The sequence below is a fragment of the Oncorhynchus mykiss genome, chromosome 9 (genome assembly GCF_057628025.1).
Source record: "Oncorhynchus mykiss isolate SJ-2025 chromosome 9, ASM5762802v1, whole genome shotgun sequence".
NCBI classification, from domain to species: Eukaryota; Metazoa; Chordata; class Actinopteri; order Salmoniformes; family Salmonidae; genus Oncorhynchus; species Oncorhynchus mykiss.
Window position 1 is genome coordinate 70250415 of NC_143030.1, and position 20420 is coordinate 70270834.

The following is a 20420-nucleotide window of genomic DNA, read 5'->3' on the forward strand; positions in this document are numbered from 1 at the left end:
GTTGGATGTTGAATGGGGCTGTTGGATGTTGAATGGGGCTGTTGGATGTTGAATGGGGCTGTTGGACGTTGAATGGAGCTGTTGGACGTTGAATGGGGCTGTTGGATGTTGAATGGGGCTGTTGGACGTTGAATGGGGCTGTTGGATGTTGAATGGGGCTGTTGGACGTTGAATGGGGCTGTTGGACGTTGAATGGGGCTGTTGGATGTTGAAGGGGACTGTTGGATGTTGAAGGGGACTGTTGGATGTTGAAGGAGGCTGTTGGATGTTGAAGGGGAGTGTTGGATGTTGAAGGGGGCTGTTGGGTGTTGAATGGGGCTGTTGGATATTGAAGGGGAGTATTGGATGTTGAATGGGGCTGTTGGATGTTGAATGGGGCTGTTGGATGTTTAAGGGGGCTGTTGGACATTGAATGGGGGTGTTGGACATTGAATGGGGCTGTTGGACGTTGAATGGGGCTGTTGGACGTTGAACGGGGCTGTTGGATGTTGGAGGGGGCTGTTGGACATTGAATGGGGGTGTTGGACATTGAATGGGGCTGTTGGACGTTGAATGGGGGTGTTGGACGTTGGATGGGGCTGTTGGACGTTGAATGGGGCTGTTGGATGTTGAATGGGGCTGTTGGATGTTGAAGGGGACTGTTGGATGTTGAATGGGGCTGTTGGATGTTGAAGGGGAGTGTTGGATGTTGAAGGGGGCTGTTGAGTGTTGAATGGGGCTGTTGGATGTTGAAGGGGAGTGTTGGATGTTGAAGGGGGCTGTTGGACATTGAATGGGGCTGTTTGATGTTGAAGGGGAGTGTTGGATGTTGAATGGGGCTGTTGGATGTTGAATGGGGCTGTTGGATGTTGAAGGGGGCTGTTGGACATTGAATGGGGGTGTTGGACATTGAATGGGGCTGTTGGACGTTGAATGGGGCTGTTGGACGTTGAATGGGGCTGTTGGATGTTGAATGGGGCTGTTGGATGTTGAATGGGGCTGTTGGATGTTGAAGGGGACTGTTGGATGTTGAATGGGGCTGTTGGATGTTGAATGGGGCTGTTGGATGTTGAATCGGGCTGTTGGATGTTGAAGGGGAGTGTTGGATGTTGAAGGGGGCTGTTGGGTGTTGAATGGGGCTGTTGGATGTTGAATGGGGCTGTTGGATGTTGAATGGGGCTGTTGGATGTTGAATGGGGCTGTTGGATGTTGAAGGGGAGTGTTGGATGTTGAAGGGGGCTGTTGGGTGTTGAATGGGGCTGTTGGGTGTTGAATCAGGCTGTTGGGTGTTGAATGGGGCTGTTGGGTGTTGAATGGGGCTGTTGGGTGTTGAATGGGGCTGTTGGGTGTTGAATGGGGCTGTTGGGTGTTGAATCGGGCTGTTGGGTGTTGAATGGGGCTGTTGGGTGTTGAATGGGGCTGTTGGGTCATACAGCTCAGGAGAAGTTTTCCTCCTACAACGCCTGCCTATACAATTAGGCCTATAGAGATATTGATATTTTTGTCTGATAACCACTACATTGTCTTATGGGAGAATATATGGAAGTGGGGAGAATGTTTTGTTAAGACAGTGGTAAAACCTTTCCTTAAATTATAGGTTACAAAGGTTGTATAAGTAGTTTATAAGTCGATAGTAAACATTGCAGCAACATCAGCAAGCATCAACTATACTTGTTTACTTCTAATTTATAAACTACTTACAGCCTTGTTCAAGTCCTGTATAACGTTGTAAAGTGTTAGGAAGATCTTTGGCCTTAAAGTGAAACTGGATCACTAATTAGTGTGTTCTTATTAGGCCTAATAAACACTCAGGGGACAGCTGTTTATCCTCAGGCCGTCAGTCAAGAGGACGATGGCAGTCGCTGACGTCACAGCAGTAAACATATCTTCAACTGCTCGTCACTGATCTTGTTTTCAGGTGTTTTAATCTCTTTCAGTGAAGTATCCTGATCTGACCTCAGTACAAACATACCAACCCCAATCACTCACTCATTCTCAAACCCTTTACAACCATGTATTCAGTTGTGTAACCCCAGACAGGAATTTAAAGACCAACGTCCTTAATCAATCATCATCAACTCCAATATCTAACAGTCATTCTGTTGTGGCTGTTTTCCTTTTGGATAAATGCAGTGAGGTGAAAAAGCATTCATTGATGGATGTTTCCAAAGCAGGTTGACGTTTGTCACTAGTCTGTCCTGGGGGTCGAACTGAGCCTTTTCCCCTTAGATAGGACAGCTGCAAAGTCAAAATGTGCGATATTGTAAAAGAATGAATGAAAACAGAAATGAGCTAATGTAAGATTAGGGTTAGCAGTGTGGTTAAGGTTAGGGTTAATGTTAGAGTTGGATTTTATGACTTTGTAACTGTGCTAGCTAGTGACCACTGCAGAGCTGCCTCCAGAGCAGGATTCATGACGATAAATGCTAACCTGCGTTTCCAGAGGTCCAGTCATAACAGTGTCAATGTAATAGCAATACTAATGTAATCAAGTCACCTTTCAGCGGTGGCAGGAAAATAAAGTCATTTAACTGGCATTTCCAGCTTTAGCTTCAGCTGGCATCATGTCCTTATGCCTCTGCTGTTTACTGTTGGGTCCAGCCAGTCCCAGCAGGCCAAATAAAGGCCTTCTTCATTCATTACCTCTAACCTGTACCCCCGCAAACTAACTCGGTGTAACGATGTGCGTTGAGAGTCAGGAAGCAAGTTCGGGGAGTGAGTGTTTTAATAAATAAACGCAAAACAAGAAACACAAACAACGCACAGACTTAACACTGGAACAGAAACAATAACACTTGGGGAAGGAACCAAAGGGAGTGACATATATAGGGAAGGTAATCAGGGAGGTGATGGAGTCCAGGTGAGTCTGATGATGCGCAGGTGTGTGTAATACCGCTACTCGCGCACGCCAACGAGCACCTGCGTTGCCAAGAGCTAAAATAGACGTCATTCCTATTTCTGACGCAGATCGCACTGCAAGTCCTGCCTCTCCCATCTCCTCAGTGGTTTACAGAAGCAGGTACCCACGTGCCATCTCCTCATTGGTTATACCCACGTGGGTGATTGAAAGACGAAATGTTCTGCCAGTTGTTAGCGCCACCTTTTGCTGCGATTACAGCTGTAAGTCGCTTGGGGTATGTCTCTATCAGTTTTGCACATCGAGAGACTGACATTTTTTCCCATTCCTCCTTGCAAAACAGCTCGAGCTCAGTGAGGTTGGATGGAGAGCATTTGTGAACAGCAGTTTTCAGTTCTTTCCACAGATTCTCGATTGGATTCAGGTCTGGACTTTGACTTGGCCATTCTAACACCTGGATATGTTTATTTTTGAACCGTAGATTTTGCTTTATGTTTTGGATCATTGTCTTGTTGGAAGACAAATCTCCGTCCCAGTCTCAGGTCTTTTGCAGACTCCATCTGCTGTTCACAAATGCTCTTCATCCAACCTCACTGAGCTCAAGCTGTTTTGCAAGGAGGAGTGGGAAAAAATGTCAGTCTCTCGATGTGCAAAACTGATAGAGACATACCCCAAGCGACTTACAGCTGTAATCGCAGCAAAAGGTGGCGCTACAAAGTATTAACTTAAGGGGGCTGAATAATTTTGCACGCCCAATTTTTCAGTTTTTGATTTGTTAAAAAAGTTTGAAATATCCAATAAATGTCGTTCCACTTCATGATTGTGTCCCACTTGTTGTTGATTCTTCACAAAAAAAATACAGTTTTCTATCTTTATGTTTGAAGCCTGAAATGTGGCAAAAGGTCGCAAAGTTCAAGGGGGCCGAATACTTTCGCAAGGCACTGTACACCACTACACTCTGCCCGTGCAGGTCCCGGAAAATCTCGTCAACAAAGGCCTGGAAGACTGATGGAGCATTCATCAACCCGTACGCCATTACGAGGTACTCATAGTGCCCAGAGGTGGTACTAAATGCCGTCTTCCCTTCGTCACCCTCCCGGCTACGCACCAGGTTGTAAGCGCTCCTGAGATCCAATTTTGTGAAGAAGCACGCCCGTGCATTGACTAGATCGCACTAGCGATGAGAGGCAGGGGGTAGCTGTACCTCACAGTGATCTGATTGATCCCTCGATAGTCAATACACGAGCGCAGACCCCCAACCTTCTTCTTCACAAAAAATAAACTTGAGGAGGAAGGTGAAGTGGAGGGCCGAATATATCCCTGCCCCAGGCATTCGGAGACATATGTTTCCATAGCCACCGTCTCCTCCTGTGACAGAGGACACACGTGACTCCTGGGAAGTGCTGCATCTACCAGGAGATTTATCGCACAATCCCCCCGTCGATGAGGTGGTAATTTAGTCGCCTTCTTCTTACAGAAGGCGAGAGCCAAATCGGCATATTCTGAGGGGATGCACACGGTAGAGACCTGGTTTGGACTTAGTCCTAGTCGCACCAATGGAAACCACCACACACCTCCCTGAGCACTCTCGTGACCACCCCTTGAGAGCCCTCTGTTGCCACGAAATAGTGGGGTGATGACAGGCCAACAGCATCATGGGAAGTGCAGGAGAATCAATAAGGAAGAGAGATTTACTCCTTATGACCCTCCTGCGTAACCATCCCTAATCCTCAAATGTAAAATGAAAAGTGGATCGCCCTAACAAGGAGAGGGACCGACTTCGGCGGAAGTCGTGACACAGATCTTGTTTAGGGGCTTCATAGCAAAGGGGGTGAAAATATATGCACGCACCACTTTTCAGGCTTGAATTTTTTAAATAAAAAAATCACCAATTTGGATTATTTTGTGTATGTCCGTTACATGAAATCCAAATCAAATCAATTTAAATGAATACTTTTGCAAGGCACTGTATGCTTCTACTTCCAGTTTATACAGTTGAAGTCGGAAGTTTACATACACTTAGGTTGGAGTCAAAAATTGTCTTGTTAACAAACTATAGTTTTGGCAAGTTGATTAGGACATCTACTTTGTTCATGACACAAGTAATTTTTCCAACAATTGATTACAGACAGATTGTTTCACAATATAATTCATTGCATCACAGATCCAGTGGGTCAGAAGTTTACATACACTTAAGTTGACTGTGCCTTTAAACAGCTTGGAAAATTCCAAGCTTTAGAAGCTTCTGATGGCTAATTGACATCATATTTCAAGGCCTACCTTCAAACTCAGTGCCTCTTTGCTTGACATCATGAGAAAATCAAAAGAAATCTGTCAAGACCTCAGGAAAAAAATTGTAGACCTCCACAAGTCTGGTTCATCCTTGGGAGCAATTTCCAAATGCCTAACGGTACCACGATTCATCTGTACAAACAATAGTATGCAAGTATAAACACCATGGGACCACGCAGCCATCATACCGTTCAGGAAGGAGATGCGTTCTGTCTCCTAGAGATGAATGTACTTTGGTGCGAAAAGTGCAAATCAATCCCAGAACAACAGCAAAGGACCCTGTGAAGATGCTGGAGGAAACAGGTACAAAATTATTTATATCCACAGTTAAACGAGTTCTATATCGACATAACCTGAAAGGCCACTCAGCAAGGAAGAAGCCACTGCTCCAAAACCGCCATAAAAAAGCCAGACTACGGTTTGCAACTACACATGTGGACAAATATTGTGCTTTTTGGAGAAATGTCCTCTGGTCTGATGAAACAAAAATAGAACTGTAATTACCATCATTATGTTTGAAGGAAAAAGGGGGAGGCTTGCAAGCCGAAGAACACCATCCCAACCGTGAAGCACGTGGAGGCAGCATCATGTTGTGGGGGTGCTTTGCTACAGGAGGGACTGGTGCACTTCACAAAATAGATGGCATCATGAGGGGGGAAAATTATTTGGATATATTGGAGCAACATCTCAAGAGATCAGTCAGGAAGTTAAAGCTTGGTCGCAAATGGGTCTTCCAAATGAACAATGACTCCAAGCATACTTCCAAAGTTGTGGCAAAATATCTTAAGGACAACAAAGTCAAGGTATTGGAGTGGCCATCACAAATCCCTGACCTCAATCCCATAGAAAATTTGTGGGCAGAACTGAAAAAGCGTGTGCGAGGAAGGAGGCCTACAAACTTGACTCAGTTACACCAGCTCTGTCAGGAGGAATGGGCCAAAATTCACCCAACTTATTGTGGGAAGCTTGTGGAAGGCAACCCGAAATGTTTGACTCAAGGTAAACAATTTAAAGGCAATGCTACCAAATACTAATTGAGTGTATGTACATTTCTGACCCACTGGGAATGTGATGAAAGAAATAAAAGCTGAAATAAATCATACTCTACTATTATTCTGACCTTTCACATTCATAAAATAAAGTGGTGATCCTAACTGACCTAAAACAGGGAATTTTTACTAGGATCTAATGTCAGGAATTGTGAGAAATTTAGTTTAAATGTATTTGGCTAAGGTGTATGTAAACGTCCGACTTCACCTGTACATACTAGGAGTGGACAATCTGAACCAAAATTAATTTCACAATATTTTTCACTGTCCAGATGATAACGATATAATGTATAGAAACAGAAAGGGGGCATTGCACATTTTTTACTTTATTTTTTTATTCTGTGGTAAACCTGTGCAAACATGAAACATAAACAAAGGTATATGAGTTGAATAAATATGCAGTAAAATGAAAGTACTCGGGATGTAAAGAAAATGTAAAGAAATGTGTGCAGTCTTTTTTCAGCCTAACACCGGTCATTATCAATTCAAGTTGTAAACCTATGTTTCTCAGTTCACCATGCAACATCTCACTGCCTACCTCTCAACAAGTTCTGCGCCAGGAACACCAGCCTATTGACAGTTTCTGGCTTCAAATTTGCCCTGTGGCATATGACCACATTGCCACCAGTCCTAAATGCTCTCTCAGAGGGCCAACTTGTGGCAGGGATGCATAAGTATTTATTTGTCAGACAACTCACTTGTGGGAAGTTGGATGCGTGATCTCGCCACCACTCCAAAGGATCATCCTCACTGTCTGCTGCCATCATCAGAGTGTAGCTGTCCAGCTCTTGCGCCATGACCTGGCTCTGGGACTTGGACTTCTTTGCTGATTGTGGAGCAGTGGCAGCTTCTTTCTCTCTCACTCTGGTCCTCTTCAAGAGAGAAGTCATCCACGGCTGTGTTCCCTACCAGGAGGGCTTCTGTCTCTGAGGCAGCTCTCACCTTGGTGGTCTTGAACCTTGGGTCTAGAATGGTAGCCATGGTGAGCAGCTCATCTGTTTCAGGGTCGGTGTATTTGTTATTCGGTTAATTGAGAACCCTCATCTTAATCTCTCAGGTCAGTTTGGCTTCGTCCTCATTTCAGAACCTCCGTCTTGAACAAATGGAAGACCAGCTTCAGATAGGACACATTCACGTATGTCTCTCCATACATGCCATCTGTGAAATCCTGGAGGGGCTTAAGTGTTGCCGTGATAAATTCAATGTCTTTCCAGGAGGGCACAAGGTGCCATGTTTTTTAAATTTGTTGCCAGGACTTGTATGATGGTCTTCACCTGCTCCAGGACACTTTCATCATCTGCAATTGAGATCCCAATCTAATTGATGATTATGTGATGAGCTTGTGGAGGGCAGGCTCAGTTTATCCTGTGCCTATATCAGGTCCTTCTGCTTCTTCCATAGGAAAATGTGCTGATCAATTTCTTGCACACTCCTGTGGCCCGGGAAACCCGCGATTCGTTTTGGAAATAATTACAACAATTTACAGCATGGACACTGGACATGATTACAAATTTCATCCATCTATAGATTTACATACAACTGTTGCGATTAAGAGAGCTATGTTGCTTTAGAAAACGGGATCATTTATTGAGTAGGCTATTTATTATTGAAAGAGAGGTGAAATTCATATGTTGAAACCATAGGCTAATTTATCAATTATAAATACAAGCAATGTAATCCATGTAATCTTTGAATTTTGCATACATTTACAAATGACAAATATTATACATTTGCATAGCTGTATATATTCGGCTTAACGTATAAGAAGGATCAGACGGTGTAGTCAGCCAAAACTTTAAACAGAGGAGATAAGGAATACAATAGTAATTCTGCGTTTTAAGTTGTTTTTAAGTTACTTCATTTGTCTATCTAGCTCTGTGTTTTGGATGTTGAAATTTACTAATTGCATTGTGTAGCCTGTGTCCGAAACACCCTAGTCTTGTCCATTTGTTCAGCTCTAATGCTTTGACCATGTTCGATCTGCTGTCGGTAGTCATATATACTTGACGCGACTCTTTCACGCCCCAGGATGAAATTGCCTCCCTCAGTCCAGCTGCAATTACTTCTCTGGTGTGTTCGTCTGAGAAATAAAAGGTCTGACGGCATTTGCTTTGCAGCTTCCAGTTGTCGTCAATGTAATGAATCGTGAGGCTAATGTATGGCTCTGTGGTCTGGCTTGACCATAAGTCGACAATAGTAGAGAAAAATGCAGCGTTACGGATTTCGTTGGCAACTCTGTTCCGACAATCTGTGTAGAGTTCTGGCAGACATGTTTTACTGAAGTATTTACGGCTCGGGATCTTGGGTCTAGAGTTCGAATCAACTTTCTGAAACCGTCTTTCTCCAAAGTTTGAATTGGTTCCATTTCTTTCGCTATGTGATAAGTAACTGCACTTGTTCTCTCATTACACTTTTTGCTCTTCTTGTCATAGGGAATACCACTAATGAATGATTCAGGTGGTGAAAAAGATTGTTGGTGTTTCCACCTTTGGCTAGCACAATGCATCAACACAACTTACACAGTACTGTTTGTCGGTCGAGTTCGGATATCTTAAAACGAAATCTTTGTTGTCCTGCAAATCAACCTCAATAGTGTTATTGTCCTTGTCTTCAGTCATCCTCAATGCTTGCTTACACTTTTGCATTTGATTTTCGGATATTTTCGCTAACGAAAGGAGTTTACTTCACTAAATGTTTGCTTACTCTGCAGTTGCGTATGATTGTTTGTTGACTTTGATTGGCAGGCAGATTGAGTGTAATATCCATACTTCTAGTTTTTTCATTGCTAAAAAAGGCAATGTTTTTAGGGAAAGATAAACAAGTTGAACTAGCCCACTGAAATTGTGAACGAATCACAAACGCCTTATTTCATACATTTATTAATTCATCATGATAAAAAAAATCCATATCATGGCACAACGTCATACCGGTATTCATATTCATACCAGTATACCGCCCACCCCTAATACATACTAAATACATTTTACGGACACAGTATGTTTTACAATAGTTATCTTTTGTTTGTTTTTAGTCCCATCCGTCAGCTACCCTCAATCCCTCCCATCTACAGTGGGGCAAACAAGTATTTAGTCAGCCACCAATTGTGCAAGTTCTCCCACTTAAAAAGATGAGAGAGGCCTGTAATTTTCATCATATGTACACTTCAATTATGACAGACAAAATGAGAAGAAAACAAATCTGGTAATCACATTGTAGGATTTTTTATGAATTTATTTGCAAATTATGGTGGAAAATAAGTATTTGGTCACCTACAAACAAGCAAGATTTCTGGCTCTCACAGACCTGTAACTTCTTCTTTAAGAGGCTCCTCTGTCCTCCACTCGTTACCTGTATTAATGGCACCTGTTTGAACTTGTTATCAGTATAAAAGACACCTGTCCACAACCTCAAACAGTCACACTCCAAACTCCACTATGGCCAAGACCAAAGAGCTGTCAAAGGACACCAGAAACAAAATTGTAGACCTGCACCAGCCTGGGAAAACTGAATCTGCAATAGGTAAGCAGCTTGGTTTGAAGAAATCAACTGTGGGAGCAATTATTAAGAAATGTAAGACATAAAAGACCACTGATAATCTCCCTTGATCTAGGGCTCCACGCAAGATCTCACCCTGTGGGGTCAAAATGATCACAAGAACGGTGAGCAAAAATCCCAGAACCACATGGGGGGACCTAGTGAATGACCTGCAGAGAGCTGGGACCAAAGTAACAAAGCCTACCATCAGTAACACACTACACCGCCAGGGACTCAAATCCTGCAGTGCCAGACGTGTCCCCCTGCTTAAGCCAGTACATGTCTGAAGTTTGCTAGAGAGCATTTGGATGATCCAGAAGAAGATTGGGAGAATGTCATATGGTCAGATGAAACCAAAATATAACTTTTTGGTAAAAACTCAACTCATCGTGTTTGGAGGACAAAGAATGCTGAGTTGCATCCAAAGAACATCATACCTACTGTGAAGCATGGGGGTGGAAACATCATGCTTTGGGGCTGTTTTTCTGCAAAGGGACCAGGGCGACTGATCAGTGTAAAGGAAAGAATGAATGGGGCCATGTATCTTAAGATTTTGAGTGAAAACCTCCTTCCATCAGCAAGGGCATTGAAGATGAAACGTGGCTGGGTCTTTCAGCATGACAATGATCCCAAACACACCGCCTGGGCAACGAAGGAGTGGCTTCGTAAGAAGCATTTCAAGGTCCTGGAGTTGCCTAGCCAGTCTCCAGATCTCAACCCCATAGAAAATCTTTGGAGGGAGTTGAAAATCCGTGTTGCCCAGCAACAGCCCCAAAACATCACTGCTGTAGAGGAGATCTGCATGGAGGAATGGGCCAAAATACCAGCAACAGTGTGTGAAAACCTTGAGAAGACGTTTGACCTCTGTCATTGCCAACAAACGGTATATAACAAAGTATTGAGATAAACTTTTGTTATTGACCAAATACTTATTTTCCACCATCATTTGCAAATAAATTCATTAAAAATCCTACAATGTGATTTTCTGGAATTTATTTCCTCATTTTGTCTGTTATAGTTGAAGTGTACCTATGATGAAAATTACAGTCCTCTCTCATCTTTTTAAGTGGTGCACAATTGGTGGCTGACTAAATACTTGTTTGCCCCACTGTATCTCTGAAGACCATCCAGTTTTGATTTCTATTTGTTTTAATAACAGCAATATTTTGTAGATGATTTAATTTTCAAATAACCGAAAGTGAGAGGTTGTAATCTGAATAAAGAGGAAAAGGACATTCTTTATCTTGGGGTGAGACATTCTTACTTTTCTGCTATAAAACCAGTTTGGATTTAACTATAAGCTTTGTATGACTGAAGCCTTCCTTATAGGCAGAGTTGCAAAGAAAAAGCCATATCTCAGACTGGCCAATAAAAAGAAAAGATTAAGATGGGCAAAAGAACACAGACACTGGACAGAGGAACTCTGCCTAGAAGGCCAGCATCCCGGAGTCGCCTCTTCACTGTTGACATTGAGACTTGTGTTTTGGGGATACTATTTAATGAAGCTGCCAGTTGAGGACTTGTGAGGTATCTGTTTCTCAAACTAGACACTCTAATGTACTTGTCCTCTTGCTCAGTTGTGCACCGGGGCCTCCCACTCCTCTTTCTATTCTGGTTAGGACCTGTTTGCGCTGTTCTGTGAAGGGAGTAGTACACAGCGTTGTACGAGATCTTCAGATTCTTGGCAATTTCTCACATGGAATAGCCTTGTTTTCTCAGAACACGATAGACTGACTAGTTTCAGAAAAAAGTTATTTGTTTCTAGCCATTTTGAGCCTGTAATCGAACCCACAAATGCTGATGCTCCAGATACTCAACTAGTCTAAAGAAGGCCAGTTTTTATTCCTTCTTTAATCAGAACAACCGTTTTCAGCTGTGCTAACATAATTGCAAAATGGTTTTCTAATGATCAATTAGTGTTTAAAAATGATAAACTTTGAATAGCTAACACAACGTGCCATTGGAACACATGCTGATAATGGGCCTCTGTACGCCTATGTAGTTATTCTATTAAAAATCTGCCATTTCCAGCTACAATAGTCATTTACAACATTAACAATGTCTACTCTGTATTTCTGATCAATTTGATGTTATTTTAATGGACAAAAAATTTGCTTTTCTTTCAAAAACATGGACATTTCTAAATGACCCCAAACTTTTGAATGGAAGTGTATATATAAATTCCAGTCGTACTTTATCCAAAGGCTTTTTTTCAAAGTCAGCTATGAATACCAGGCCTGGTTTCCCAGATTTTTCATAGTGTTGTAAAAAATCTGTCTGATTAGTATGAATAATATTCAACAATAACTTTTTTTTAATTCTATGCGCTATGCGTTTAATCAAACTATTATATTTATCTGACTATCCACAATAATCACATTATTGTGTGCATGTAATTGTACTCATTGGAAAGGTAGTATATTAATGAAATGGTGGTACATGAATAAAATGGTAGTAAATTAATGAAATGGTAGTGTATTGATGGAAGGGTAGTGTATTAATGTAAGGGTGGTATATTAATATAAGTGTGGTATATTAATGGAAGGGTAATATATGAATGGAAGGGTAGTATAAGAAATGGAAGGGTTGTATATTAATGGAAGGGTAGTATAATAAATGGAAGGGTAGTATAATAAATGGAAGGGTAGTATATTCATGGAAGGGTAGTATATTAATGGAAGGGTAGTATAATAAATGGAAGGGTAGTATAATAAATGGAATGGTAGTATATTCATGGAAGGGTAGTATATTAATGGAAGGGTAGTATATTAATGGAAGGGTTGTGTATTAATGGAAGGGTAGTATATTAATGGAAGAGTAGTATAATAAATGGAAGGGTAGTATATTAATGGAAGGGTAGTATATTAATGGAAGAGTAGTATAATAAATGGAAGGGTAGTATATTAATGGAAGAGTAGTATAATAAATGGAAGGGTAGTATATTAATGGAAGGGTAGTATATTAATGGAAGGGTAGTATATTAATGGAAGGGCTGTATATTAATGGAAGGGTAGTATAATAAATGGAAGGGTAGTATAATAAATGGAAGGGTAGTATAATAATGGAAGGGTAGTATAATAAATGGAAGGGTAGTATAATAAATGGAAGTGTAGTATATTCATGGAAGGGTAGTATATTAATGGAAGGGTAGTATAATAAATGGAAGGGTAGTATAATAAATGGAAGGGTAGTATAATAAATGGAAGTGTAGTATATTCATGGAAGGGTAGTATATTAATGGAAGGGTTGTATATTAATGGAAGGGTTGTGTATTAATGGAAGGGTAGTATATTAATGGAAGGGTAGTATATTAATGGAAGAGTAGTATAATAAATGGTAGGGTAGTATATTAATGGAAGGGTTGTATATTAATGGAAGAGTAGAATTTCATTGGAAGTGGAGCTAATGTATTTACAGCATTTCAGAATTGACCAATAAATAAACAAAATAGACAGAAATTACCAATAAATATAGGAAGCTGTAACTTCCAATAACCCTCAGGTTAGCCTTGGTTAGCCTAGCCTAGTATCTCAGTGCTCCCTCATGTGCTGTGTGTGTCATCTTAGTTGATTCAGTCATTGGTCTCTGTCCCTTCTTTTATAGCTTTCTCTCCCTCCCTCCACTCATTCCCTTTCTTATTTCCCCTCTCCCCTGTGCTGTTGTTAGGGCACTTTCCACTTACTACTCTCATGCCTCCCAATCTATTCATGGTTGTGTTCAAACATTACATTCCTGGGACACTGGAAAATGCCTTCATTTGGAAATGTTCGTTCTCTCATGTCCTTGAGTGTAAATTGAGAGGCCTGAAAGAGAGCTGTGGCTTTGAATGTTAAGTGTCATCACTCTCTTCATTGTTTCAAATATCAAGGTGTTGTTAGTGTATTAAAGACAGCTGTCATTTGATCTGCAGCAAAACATTTAGCTTCTAATTGTATTTATAATAACCTGACACTCATGAGTCACCGCATTTGACCACACACACGCACACATGCACAGACACACACACACACACACACACACACACACACACACACACACACACACACACACACACACACACACACAGATGTTATGTTCTTCTATCCTCGTGGGGACCTAAAATTAATTTCCTAACCCTTACCCTAACCCTAAATGTAACCTTAAACCTAACCCCTAAGCTTAAAATAGCCTTTATCCTCAGGGGATGTGGGAAATGTCCCCACGAGGGATAATTGTCCTTATTTTATTATCCTTGTGGCGACTTTTGGGGATTTTAGGTCCCCACAAGGATAGAAGAACCAATCCACATACAAACACACCCTCCCTCCCAGCGCTCTCTAGCCTCAATCCCTTACCCTGACAGTTTAGAGAGAACGTGACCGCAATGATACACTGGTCTAATACTCTCTGGTGATTACTGTCACATTGCTTCTCCTTTGTGGTGCACCCGCATCGCCTCCCTTCCCACAAACACTTCTCTGCCTGCCAAGTGAAGGAGAGGGGGAAAGAAGGAGAGGGGGAAAGAAGGAGAGGGGGAGAGGTCAGCCAGGGTGAGTAAGGACACCCAGGGTGAGTGGGGATAGGGCTCCGTACCTGCAGAGAATTACAATTAGATGGTCTGCTCTGCGCTGCGACTCTGTGAGTGTGTGTGTGACTCCTCCCCCTCCTCTTCTCCCACCTCATCCTCCCCATCTTTCTCCTTCCCTCCTCTTTCCCTCCATCTTTCTCCTTCCCTCCTAAGATGAGGGTTCTCCTCCTCCTACCCCTCTTCATCCTCCTCCTCTATATGAATACCAATGTCACTGAGTGAGTGAGGAAACACACTGCCAGTCTCAGCCTGTCAAACTAGCATCTTTGTCATAAGACCTGGCAGTCAGCAACAAACCAGGCTGTTCCCCACAGGTCTGGGTTGGAATTTTCTAGACTCATGGAAATAGATTTAAAAGACCATAGCACAGATCAGGGTGATGCACACACACACACACACACACGCACACACATACACACACACACACACACCCTGTGGCTGGATGACCATGCAGGGGTCAACACAAGTTCACACAACCTTGCTCTTTATCCCACCCACCACAGGAAATGAGATGCCTTCTAAGAAAAAGCCCAGTGTGGTATTTCTGAGCAGTATATGTCAGCAGAGATTATTGAGGTTGATGTACCACATGGTAGCACCACAGAGTAGCCCTGACAGCTCAATGGCCCAGTAACTATTTCTGGCACTGCCCCACGGCTGACATCATTAAACGGAAACTCACACCTGGGTCCAAATAGTATTAGCTATCTTCAAAATATTCTAGCTGCCCTGGATTGGGCTTGCCTGGTGCAATGGAACCAATGGAATAGTCCCGAAAGTTGCAAACCCACCCAGCTGACACTCCAGCCAGGCTCAATCAAACTCTGAGCGTTTTTTTGAAAGATAATAAATACTACTTGAACCCAGGTCTGGTAAGTCAGCCACACTCTGGAAAATGTGTAAAAATCCACTGTATTAGGCCAGTCTATGTAAGTCTATATTCATAGGTTGCATGTGTCGTCACAATATTGCTTTGAACGTTCGTTTTGGACTGCTGCCCGACTGAGTATTCTACTCAATACATCGTCAATGAGAGCTGATGGAGATTTCATCAACAGTGCATCATAGTGGCTTGGAAATACAATGACATTCAAAAGGAGGCAAATAATTAGCAGGAAAACCTTTGTAATCATTTTGATGTCACCAGATTGACTTTAGATGAAGTATAACGTTAGCTAGCTATCTAGCTAAGATTGAGGGCATGCCACGGGATTTTAGCTAGATAATGTTAGCATTGCTAGCTATTTTTGACGAACTTTGCTAGCTAATGACAACATTGACATCTGTCTAAAGTAATTTTGATGACATGATAATGCTGGCAAAGTCATTTCTTGCTAAATATTTTACTACTTTAGCAATGTCATCGTATTTCCAGGCACTATAGTGTAATTTAGACGAAACAGTAGTTAGCCTACGTCCAGAATGACTGGGCTTATCACCACTTTAGGGCACTACTATGGCGCCGCCGGTAGATTGCGGCTTGAGAACGTTCATAACAATGGAATTACGCAACGAGTGACGGAGGTGCAACCTATGAACAGTACCTCTATGTCAAACCGCCCACAAAACATGACAAAGTTGTCTCAAACAAAGTACACTCCTGATTCAAGAAATATATTCAGTGGTGGTCTACTAGCCTGCTTTCTGTTCAGTTTAAAATAAAACATGAATGCCTTTACAGAAGTACAGGAATACAGTATACTAGTTTGGTTTTAGGGGAAAACATACAAAAATAAATAACTAGAAAAACAAAATGTTGAGCCTCCCGGGTGGCGCAGTGGTCTAAGGCACTGCATCTCAGTGTTAGCTGTGCCACCAGAGACTCTGGGATCGAGCCCAGGCTCTGTCGCAGCCGGCCGCAACCGGGAGGTCCATGGGGCGACGCACAATTGGCCTAGCGTCGTCCGGTTTAGGGAGGGTTTGACCGGTAAGGATATCCTTGTCTCATCGCGCACTAGCTACTCCTGTGGGGGGCCAAGCGCAGTGCACGCTGACCAGGTCGCCAGTTGTACGGTGTTTCCTCCGACACATTGGTGTGGCTGGCTTCCGGGTTGGATGTGCATTGTTTCAAGAATCAATTCGGCTAGGTTGTGCTTTGGAGGACACATGGCTCTCAACCGTCGCCTCTCCTGAGTCCGTACAGGAGTTGCAGCGATGATATAAGCATGTAACTACTACCAACTGAATACCACGGAATTGGGGAGGAAAAAGGGGTAAAAAAACAAACAAACAAAAACAAATGTTGGTAATAGTACATGTGTTCTGTGTTCTGTCTTTTCCAGCTCCGAAGACGTGTAGTCCTAAGCAGTTTGTGTGTAAAGATCAGGTGACCTGCATCTCTAAAGGATGGCGCTGTGATGGTGAGAAGGATTGTCCAGATGGGTCGGACGAGTCGCCTGATATCTGTAAGTACAGTTTAGGGCTGTTCCCTACTAAAACAAATTATGATAGACTGAGAGTCGTCTGGCCTTTCGACCAATCGATTGGTTGAAATTTTTATAGACACATCCTATGTGTTTTAATCAAATCAACTACATGCACTGAGCTTTAAACACACTGTTTGATTAAATAATTAAATAATTAAGACCGGGAGTAAATAACCGGGAGTTCGACCGTGTTAAAAACAATGACAACGAGTGACTGTGTGACTAGCACCCAATGTCTCTCTCTCCTCTCTGCTGCAGCAACCACCACCGAACATCAACAGTGCGTATTGTGCCTTCCATGTTGCAGAAGATGCAATATAAGTACAGCCACTTCGGACTCAAAATTCTGTTACTGAAATCCCTCATTTGTTTAGGAAAAACATTAGAGAGAATGATTTATTTCAGCTTTTATTTCTTTCATCACATTCCCAGTGGGTCAGAAGTTTACATACACTCAATTAGTATTTGGTAGCATTGCCTTTAAATTGTTTAACTTGGGTCAAACATTTCGGGTAGCCTTCCACAAGCTTCCCACAATAAGTTGGGTGAATTTTGGCCCATTCCTCCTGACAGAGCTGGTGTAACTAAGTCAGGTTTGTTGGCTTCCTTGCTCGCACACGCTTTTTCAGTTCTGCCCACAAATGTTCTATGGGATTTAGGTCAGGGCTTTGTGAGGGCCACTCCAATACCTTGACTTTGTTGTCCTTAAGTCATTTTGCCACAACTTTGGAAGTATGCTTGGGGTCATTGTCCATTTGGAAGACCCATTTGCAAGCAAGCTTTAACTTCTTGACTGATGTCTTGCATGAGGCTCTGCTCACAGAATCAGTAGGCTATTAAACAAACACTCAAACAGGCAACATAAGCAGGATCTCTCTTATTTCTGTAAATATATATGTATGATTTATAAAGCCAGGTACATTTAACAGTTGATTATAGACCTAATTAAGTTGGAGTTTCCTCTCTCCTCACTCTCTTCTTAGACAATAAGACAAGGGCTGTTTTCTCATCTCCTAACTCCGCTGCTGCCTCCACCACATTGTTCTCCACACCAGTATGCTGATTAACTTTGCTGTTATGCATATAGCAACATGGTCTAGGAAAAGGCGCCAATTCAACAGTGCACTGATGTGTTTCAGAACCCCGGACAGCAACCGCTGTTCATCACGGGAGAAAGCACATTTGTCATAAAATAATAATATTTGTATTAGTTTTGCACCCTTGTTCTTACGTATTATAACCATATACAATTTCAGTAGCACATGTCTTAGACTGATGGACTGGACCATCCCCACAGCCTCCACAATGGATCCGGGTTTTTTCTATGTTTGTGCTTTTCTGTAAACCAATTTCTGTGTTCATGCAAGTGACTGATTGAACAAATCTTCACTCTCAGTGTCGGCAATTTGGCACTACGCCCAGAACCTTGTTAAGAGAAAGGGATATCTCAGTTTCATGGTCTCAGTTTGGAGAGAAGAAGCATTGTGAGGTGTTGGTCTGTCACATGCTTGAACCAGTATTGGTTGGTCACATGAATTAAACAAACATTAATTATTAATGAATTATTAATAAGCTAAATCATGCAAATATGACTTGTCTGCAGTATATAAGAACTAAACAGGACTGCCCCGTTAGAACTTCTGACAGATGTCCACTATGGTGCATTAAATTTGTTGGAACCTCTCCGACGCACTGACAATAAACAATGATTCATTTAAGATTGACTTAGAGTGTCTCAGAGTAAGAATTTCCACAACATTACCTTTGTAATTTTTTTCTTAACTCTATTTTCTTACAACTGCATTGTTGGTTTGGGCTTTTCAGTAAGCATTTCACAGTAAGGTCTACACTTGTTGTATTGTGACATAAAATCAAATTTGATTTGATTTGAGATTCAGCTGCGGGCCAATTTTGCCTGGAGCGGCTGGTCGGGGGGCCGGAACCGACTGTAGTTACAAAAATGTGTAGATTGCAAATTGACCGGAATTGACTAAAACATAATAATTTCAAACCTCGCTTACATTTGAATACGATGTGTCTCTCTATTATGTGTGGGAATACTTGGGAACAGATTTCTTTAATTAAAATCACTTGGAGCTGATTCCTTAGTGTTTTTTATGTCCAACAATGAAAATTGGGTTTAGAAAGGACATTGGGTTTAGATGTTTTCTGATGGCTCTTTAGCTTCACTAACCTCGCTTCCCATTCAGCTCATCCACAGATGATATTCAGTACAAACCATGGTGGCCATGTCTTGGCACTCACATCGCCATTTAATTAGTGCAGTAAAGACATAAAGCCTTGTTCAGCCAATGTAACATTGGTCAGGTTCTGCCCTCTCTGTCTGTCTGAAGGACATGGGTGTAGCATCTGCCATGTCTGAATGCCATGTCTGGCTGGGCTGGGATGGCTGTTATAGTCGAGTGAGTTATAGCGCTCTCTAATGAAGTCCTGTTGTTTAGTCTGGCTTTTCAGAGGGATGTGTCTGCTCATGTCTAAACTCTGCCTCATCTGATATGTGTGGTCTCTCTGAGAGGCTGTTCCCAGGCAAGAAACTCCCATCTAACAGCCACCCTCTCCATTGCTGTTCTACACCCTATAAACTCGCATCATGTACAGCCTCCCTGTGTGTATGTATGCATATGAAGGAGGCTCCTAACGGAGACGACAAGTGTCTGTGTGCCATACCTCACATCTGTTAGGCCACGAACACTCTCCCTCCCAACAGTCAGTCTGGCATGGGGAGACGACTCATCAGTGGCTGACAGCCAGAACAAACACGTTTGTTATTGCTGGAGAAAAACACCATTAAGTGCACACAGATGGGTCTTTTGGATTCAACATTTATGAAATAGCTCAGTGGAATAAATCCTCCTCTGTTGTTGTGCTGAAAGCTAAATAAAACATGAACATTGGTGTTGAAATAGAGAGAGGGAAGTTTATATTAATGTGTATGTCATTGTGTCTGAGCTTGGATGCGTCTCCCATGGATAGGTCATCAAGTTCTCTGTTGTGTTCTGTTGTATTCATGCCTGGTTCCAGATCTAATTGTGCTGTCTTGTCAACTCCTATGGTCATTGGTGTGACTGTTACCATAGAAATTGGCAAGACGGTACAAACAGATCTGGAACCAGGCTAGTTGTATCACATTCCCCTCTCCAGATCTCCTATCTCTGGCAGTTCTGTGAGTACACTGGATCCCCAGACTGACTTCGTACAAGCGTTGGTTGCCTCAGTCTGGGTCAAAATGTGTTAGACACAAACACACTCTCTCTCTCCTTACTCCATGTCCTCCTCTTCTAGACACAAACACACTCTCTCCTAACTCCATGTCCTCCTCTTCTAGACACAAACACACTCTCTCCTAACTCCATGTCCTCCTCTTCTAGACACAAACACACACTCTCTCTCCTAACTCCATGTCCTCCTCTTCTAGACACAAACACTCTCTCCTAACTCCATGCCCTCCTCTTCTAGACACAAACACTCTCTCCTAACTCCATGTCCTCCTCTTCTAGACACAAACACTCTCTCTCCTAACTCCATGTCCTCCTCTTCTACACACAAACACACTATCTCCTAACTCCATGTCTTCCTCTTCTAGACACAAACACACTCTCTCCTAACTCCATGTCTTCCTAATCTAGACACAAACACACACTCTCTCTCTCCTAACTCCATGTCCGCCTCTTCTAGACACAAACACACACACTCTC

The 20420-nt window shown here is 42.3% G+C and overlaps 1 protein-coding gene and 1 pseudogene across 3 annotated transcripts in view; one reads left to right on the plus strand and one right to left on the minus strand.

Moving 5' to 3' along the window:
* Positions 1-20420, plus strand: part of LOC110531237 (low-density lipoprotein receptor-related protein 1) — a 247203-nt gene that overhangs the window by 24188 nt on the left and 202595 nt on the right. For all 3 annotated transcript variants that reach the window (XM_036988705.2, XM_036988706.2, XM_090185209.1), the window contains exon 2: positions 16561-16683. In XM_036988705.2, coding sequence (XP_036844600.2) covers positions 16561-16683 — 123 coding nt within the window. The remainder of the gene's footprint in view (positions 1-16560; positions 16684-20420) is intronic.
* LOC149981320 (E3 SUMO-protein ligase ZBED1-like) lies at positions 6925-8795 on the minus strand (annotated as a pseudogene).